The sequence below is a fragment of the Helianthus annuus genome, chromosome 6 (genome assembly GCF_002127325.2).
Source record: "Helianthus annuus cultivar XRQ/B chromosome 6, HanXRQr2.0-SUNRISE, whole genome shotgun sequence".
Lineage (NCBI taxonomy): Eukaryota > Viridiplantae > Streptophyta > Magnoliopsida > Asterales > Asteraceae > Helianthus > Helianthus annuus.
The window spans coordinates 144,174,698-144,181,968 of NC_035438.2; the positions used below are offsets into that span (position 1 = coordinate 144,174,698).

At 37.3% G+C, this 7,271-nt stretch overlaps 1 protein-coding gene across 1 annotated transcript; it reads right to left on the reverse strand.

Annotated features, from left to right (window-relative positions):
• Positions 1-1,653: 1,653 nt before the first annotated feature.
• On the reverse strand, positions 1,654-5,742 carry LOC110865971 (mechanosensitive ion channel protein 6). Its single transcript, XM_022115316.2, has 5 exons — positions 3,997-5,742; positions 3,788-3,911; positions 2,823-3,116; positions 2,350-2,552; positions 1,654-2,149 (listed from the first exon to the last, which is right to left on the reverse strand). Exons 1-5 carry the CDS (start codon positions 5,574-5,576, stop codon positions 1,861-1,863), a joined length of 2,490 nt encoding a protein of 829 aa, XP_021971008.1. The 5' UTR covers positions 5,577-5,742; the 3' UTR covers positions 1,654-1,860.
• Between the last annotated feature and the right edge of the window lie 1,529 nt (positions 5,743-7,271).

A 7,271-nucleotide genomic window follows, 5' to 3' on the forward strand; every position in this document is an offset into this window, starting at 1 on the left:
AGTCTAATCTGAGCTTGGAGCTTTTGAATGTAGAGATGTAAAAATCGGTTTTTTTCAAAAATCGGTTTCGGTTATTAACCGAACCGGTTTTTTCACCCAAAACGACAACCGGTTTCGATTATTAACCGGTTTTTCAAGTCCAAAACAATAACCGGTGTAACTGGTTAGGATCGCTTTTTAACCGGTTTTTTTCCGGTTTTAACCGGTTTTTTTCCGGTTTTAACCGGTTTTTTTAAAACCGGTTTCAATTATTAACCGGTTTTTCAGATCAATATTGGTAACCGGTCACAAACCGACGGTTCGGTTATAAAACCGGTCCGGTTATTAAAAAACCGGTTTCAGTTTTTTTCCCGGTTTCAGTTCTAAAACCGGTTTTTTTTGTACACCTCTACCTAGAGGCTTCTAAATCTAGGCAACAACCTAGGGTCTCCGAAAAATAGGGTCTTCAAATATTTTAAAAATCTTTATATAGCATGTGTATTATGTATTAAACCCAAATAAATAACTAATTTTTAAATAAAAGAGCTTAATTCCAGCTCCAACCAATCTGCAATTCATATTTAATTTAGGCCGCCATCGTTATTTTCACTAACTGTAACATCGCACTTGCCCATTTTGCTCAATTGTGTTGCCGATTGAGGAAAAATTAGACGTGAAATTAATGGTGTCGCAAGGATAATCTAGGTTGGTTAACAGCCATTTTTATAGTGATTTATATATATTGCGATTCACTTAATCATTGTTCTCCCTAAATTCTTAATTGATACTTTGAATCTTTGAATTTTTGATTTTGTGCTTGCGACTGAGATTTATAAGGAAAAAAACAGAACCGATATTTTCTTTTTACCCATTCAAAGGTAGGGATGGCAATGGGTCGGGTTTGGGACGGGTTTAGGTAATCCCAAACCCAAACCCAAACCCGATTGTATAAGCTTGTCCCAAACCCGTCCCAAAACCCGTCGGGTTTCTAGCGGGTAAATACGTATCGGGTATTGGGTATACCCTCGGGTTTCGGGTAAACCTGTTAATTTAAAAAGATTACTCGTTGGGTATACTCATCTCAAAACTCATTGGGTATCTATCGGGTAACTACTAACCGGTTACATTTTGTATTGTTATTATAAAAATATATATCAAATAACTACAATGTATACGAAACAAATACCTATATGTGTAAAAATGGATGTATCATATATATACATATTAATAATATAAAAGAAATTATATCAGGTATACAATCGGGTATACTTTATCGGGTAATTGGGTCGGGTAAACGGGTATATCACTAAATCCTAAACCCGTCCCAAACCCGCGAAAAAAATAAAAACTATTCCCAAACCCGATTAATTGGACCCCAAACCCGTTCCAAATGTGTTGGGTTTCGGGTTTACCCATTGGGTTCGGGTTTGATTGTCATCCCTATTCAAAGGGCCTCACCTCTGTAGTTTGGTTAGGGCCTCCAAAAACGTTGAAACGGCTCTGACGAAGGCCGTTTATGTTTTTAGCTTAGGCTCCTCGTTTAAGATACTATAGACAAGCTCAAGTGGATTTTGATATTTCCATGATCGTGTAAATTCGTTTTTACATTCTTTTCTTGTATGTTCGCCAGCTTCTTGCTGGTTTTTCGCTATATATATATATAGTCGTTGCTCGTCAAAACAAAAAGGTGCTTAAAGAAAATAAAATACTTAAATAACAGTTTCTGCATATATAATATACATTGCTATTGATTCAATTAACCTGTTACTAGTAAATAGATCCTGCACATTCCACTCGGTCCAAAACTAAAATACACCTCATACTAGTGGTGGAAACTACACCCAATGCCTAATGGGTTCATCAACAAAGCAGTTCAACTGATCAATTTGTGCAAGCTAACCAATTTGAGGGGAGTCGATTCGAGGTCAACGTAGGCATGTTACGAACATTGATGTCAACCGGGAGCATGCGGTATTCAATATCTAGCTCTCTAAATATTTTAATCATTTCTTCGACTAAAAGCGCTCTACGTTGCCATCTTTCACCCATGTCTTGGAAGTTCATACGGTGGGAGAGCCATATTGATATCTTTAACCGGTTCATGTCTTCAACATCCCTCACCACAATCAGTGGTGCAGGGTACCAATGATCACTCTTGTTCTCAATGTAGCTGAAAGAAAAACAAACCGTTAGGTTCAGGGGCGGAGGGGGCGCCCGACCCCCCGAACTTTTCGCTCAGTAGTGTCATATATAGTTTTCGTATAGAAATTTTTTAGTATATACGTTTTTGACCCCCCGGTTATATAGAAATTTTTGGGTAATAAATGACCCATGCCTTAATGGTTATAAAAAATGAGTATTTAGACATACCTTGTTATCCTTTCCTTCATTAGAGCAACCTTTTCAACAGGAGTTGATACATGTATACAGAAATCAATGGCATCTCCCATATCCGGGCTACGATAATAATTGGCAATTGGTTTCGTGGCCAAGACACTGTTCGGGTATATAATTTTTTGGTTGTCGTACCTCAAGAAAACCGTTGTTAATATATTCATCTCCTCAACTATCATCTGCAATATTGCACCGTTGAAATTATAACCATGACAAGAAAAGTCCATAATTTGAAATATAATATAAATAAAGATGGCATCGGGTTGGGTTGGGTTGGGTTGACCTAAAACATTTTTTTTTTCTTTATTTTCAAATAGATAATATATAATTAAAAAGTTAAATGAGATTACAGAAATTGCACTAAAACAATAATAATCTTATTATAAGATAATGTGTTGATAAGTAAACAGGTTGAGATTGTCATGTGTAATATATTTTTATATGTTTACCTGAACACCGTCGATTTCACAACGATCACCCACGTCATATGGGTGCATTACAAACAAGAAAACAATGGCCTCAAATGTTGTCTTGCATGTGTTACCAAACACGAACACTACCAAAAGTAGCTGTGAGCTTAGGAAAATAAAGTTTTTTGTAGTTGCCACTTTAAGTATAAGGAGCCAGATCATGATTATTAAAACTCCGACAACTACGTTCAACATTTGATGGAGTTTGTTTACAGCTGTCTTTGTGTCATTGAGAGACAACGCAAGGGCTCTTCGTTCTCGGAATGCATTAACCTGAAAAAATAACAGTTATTTAAGATAATTCCATCAACCACATCACTTCACTTTTACCAAGTAATGAAAATTAGGGGTAGCAACTTCAACCCATTTCCTCATGAACGGGTCGATCCAGGTTATTTTTTATTTAAAATTTAGCATGATTTAAATAAATCATTATATTTAAAAAGTCAAACTATACTTACCGATATAACTTTTCTAATCATGACTCACACACTAATCATTTTCTAAAGAGTAAAATGCCATTTTTGTCCCTGAGGTTTGACCACTTTTGCGCCTTTCGTCCCTAATGCGCCATTTTCATCCTAAAAATTTTAAATCTTGCCTTCATCCCTGATGGCCTAATTTCGAGGGACGAAAATCGCAATAAATTGCGAAATTCGAGGATGAAAATGACAATAAAACGCAAACATGAAGAACTCAAATGCATAAGAAAGACATTCTGGATGGAACAAGCAAAAATAACTAAACCGCATGGATGATTTTAGCATTTTTCTCATTTATAAATAAATAAAAAGAAAAAAAATATGGAAAACAAGTGTTTCCAGTCAATCCCAATTTATTTGTGCCACCTGGTACCAAACAATACTGGTTACCCGACCCATATGACCCACGCGTTTTGCCACCTCTATCAGAAACAAAAAAAAAAATAAGTATCCGTTCCGTACCACCCAATTTTTGAGAGTTCCTTTACTGATTCCTTTCGTTTCACTTTCTGCATCAAAGAGTCGTATCGCCTTCAAAGCTTCATCCTCTCGCAGAAAACGCATCAAGTCCTCTAAATATATGCGCCTGCCCAAGCAAATCAATTAGCAAACACGAACAACGGGTCCGACAAATTAAACGCAAAATCGAATAGCACTAGACTAACACTTACTTGGAGCCTTGTTTAGCAACATTGTGGAATATTTTCTTGGCTGCAACCTTAGCCTGCTTTTCATTTGTGATTTCACCTGCAGTCTCACCATCATCCAATTGTTCGTCTAAAGTAGATAACACACCCGTACGCACAATATTCATCAACCGTTTCATATTCCAAGCCGATATATTCTTCTGATTTAGCCTATGCAAGTGATCAATAGTAATCCCCTCATCAACCTTTTTAGGCGTAGTAGTTTCGGAAAATTTACCGCTTTTACCCGTTTTAGGAGTGTTAGTTTTCGGAGTTCCGATAAACCTCCCGCTTTTCTTGAATATATTTGCCTTAAGATCGGCTGGCAAAGTGGCCCCGGCTTTCTGAAGCTTTTCAACTTCTGCCATCACTCTATCTTCTTCTTCCCGCTCGTGTTGAATCTCAATCAACGGCGGACCGGAAAGTGACTCGATAACGTACTGGTTGAACAAAGATTCTTGGATCCGGTCAAAAAACGTGCTCACGTGGAAGGAAGATGCAAGCACCTTCACGAACAACGTTTTCAACAGCCAAATAACCGTAGCGACTAACAAACAAACCCAAACCCTGGTCACATAAGGCAAAACCTGCGACCCCTTTGTCGCTCGTTCGACTTTATCATTGAATATGCATTGCCACGCGATCAAAACCAACGTTAACCAAACGCAATTCTGAACAGCCTTTCGCAGCCCGTAAACGAAATACAAAATGCGTTTCCGGAGTACGAAATTTCGCTCTATCAAGACCACTATAAACCTTATCCCCCACCCGGAAACCAATCTCCCACATATCAAAACCAGTATCATCACCCCCCATTTCCACAATACAAGATCATACAAAATCTTATGCTCCAAAAATGGAATAGTGAGTGTGCATATCAAAGCAGCAATAATCAATATTAAACTAAGCAATTGAAGTATAGTCCATTTGCTATACCTTAATTGTTTATACTCATCCGGTAAATCATCATCCAGAAACGGATCATCTTCATCCAATTCGCTACCGCCAGCTCTCGGCGTCTTACCAGACCTCTGCTCCGGTTCAGGCGGATCCATCAGCCTCGATTTCGTCTTTGTTCGCATCAAACTCGATTTCCGCTTAAACGAACCATTCGCCGAGCAAACCACTACCTCTTCTCCACTGCCACCGCCACCACCGCCGCTGCCGGAGGTGCGACCACTGGCGATGGAGCGCTGCCGGAGCGGCGGCGGCTCAACAACCTCTTCGTGAAACGAAACCCTAACTTCCTTCGGTGTAAGAACACCGTAGTTGTTTGGACTCTCCGGGATTCTCGACAACGCCGGCGACTGCTGCGGCGACGTCGTATCGGAGGTTCCGAAGTCGAACTTCTCACCGTCGTTGGTGAAATCGTAGCTTGAATCTCTCCATATACTGTTAGGATTAGGGTTAGGGTTAGGGTTTTGAGTGTACGGTGTAATTAACTCTGCTTGTTTAGTAGTAGTAGTAGTAGAACTAGTAACAGCAACATTGCCGTTTGTTAGCTTTACGACGTCGTTTGAGCGGTCGCCGGAGTGCGGCGGCGGTGACGACGGTGACGGACGCATAGTGGTGGTGGTGAAATTGTTTTGGTGTTCTTCAGACTCGATTGATTGTGATGATCTGTTGTGAATTTGACATGAAATTGTGAAGATTTTTAGGAATCTAAATCTTAATGATTATTATTATTATTATTATTATTATTATTATTATTATATTGTTAGTTCGATGGACTGTGCTGGAAGAAGGTGATGATATTTTTAAAGTAAAAGTAGCTGAGCTGATAGCAACGACAAACATTCTGTCGAAGAAGACAGACCCTAAACTATTAATCGTTTTCTACTTTTGGCCCTTCTTAAACATTTTGTTGAATACTAAACCCTTATTTTATTGTTCCAGTATTCTTTCGTTATATGTTGTAACCGGCATTCGAATGACATTGTATATTTGCAGACGATGATACGCTAAGCCAAATAGAAAAAAGAGTATGGGAATTTTGAAGTTGTTTTAGTGTTTTATAACCTATAGTTGGTAAATAATTAGTAATGTGGACCCGTGCGTTGCGACGAGCCCATTAAGACTTTTTAATATTAGTTAAACTATGATATAGTTTATAGTTTAGGGTTAGGGTTAGGTTAACGTACAATTGCTCTTATCTTACAATATGTACGCGATCATCTCAGCCGTACGGTCTTGTGCTAATTCACTCTTGAACATGCTATTTGTGCTGAAAAACCAACATGCGAAATTGCTTTATATATATATACCAACATGCGATTTCATCATATTTACCAACATGTGAAATTGCTACAAAAAAAAAAAACAACATGTGATTTTATCAAAAAAAAAAAAAAAAACAACATGCGATTTCCAACATGTTTTTTATAACATGCGATTTCACAATATCATACGAGCGTACGATAAGCCCTAATTGTACGTTACACTTTTTTTATAGTTTATGTTATTATTGTTATATTTGTTTTTTAACCTTAAATGTAAATTGTTAAATTTTTTAACTAAAATATAAATTATTAATGTTTTGATTGATTCATATGATTTAATAAAAAATGGAATTTGATTGATTCATATGATTAAATAAAAAAATAGAAGAATATTGTATGTATGTTTATAAACACTCTAAATAATTTCAAAATGTCATATATATCCCGTCCATTTTAAATGAACTTTCCTTTTTTTAAAGGCAAGGGGACTTTTATTATAAAAAGAAAAAAAAGAGAAACCAACACAACAACTTGCTGTGCAGCCTATTAGACCATGTGTAGTGGGGCGTTTTCTTTAAAAAAATTTCAAAAAAAACGCCCTATAACGCCCATAGCACCATTACACTAGGCGTTATTTTTTAAAAAAATTTCAAAAAATTGGTTCTGGCGTTATGAGGAAAACGCCGTGGGCACTTTGACTATCCAATGTTTGCAGGTTCCAAGTTTGACTATTGGCAGGTTGCTTTTTCCTTTTTTTTTTTTTTAATAATTCAAAGGGGCATTATGGGGCATTATACCCACTACACCACTTTTGCTATAATGCCCCCTTGCTGACTAGGACGTCACATGGCGCAAAACGCCCCATGGTGGGGGCATTATAACCCACTATCACTACACATGGTCTTACAATGAAAGAAATTACAAATTAAGATGCATAAGAAAACAATATTCGCCTATATATTTTAAAAGTAGTACACAAACTTTAAATGTATTTTAAAAGTGGTGCACAAGCTTTTTAGGGCAGCCTACTATACATTTTGT

What these genes read in the sequence shown, in the direction of transcription:
- LOC110865971 (XM_022115316.2), bottom strand. Translation starts at nt 5,576, where the DNA reads ATGCGTCCGTCACCGTCGTCACCGCCGCCGCACTCCGGCGACCGCTCA. An exon ending in GAACTCTCAAAAATTGGGTG is followed by an intron (nt 3,117 to 3,787) that starts GTACGGAACGGA and finishes TTATTTTTTCAG; the next exon opens with GTTAATGCATTCCGAGAACG. An exon ending in GTGAAATCGACGGTGTTCAG is followed by an intron (nt 2,553 to 2,822) that starts GTAAACATATAA and finishes GCAATATTGCAG; the next exon opens with ATGATAGTTGAGGAGATGAA.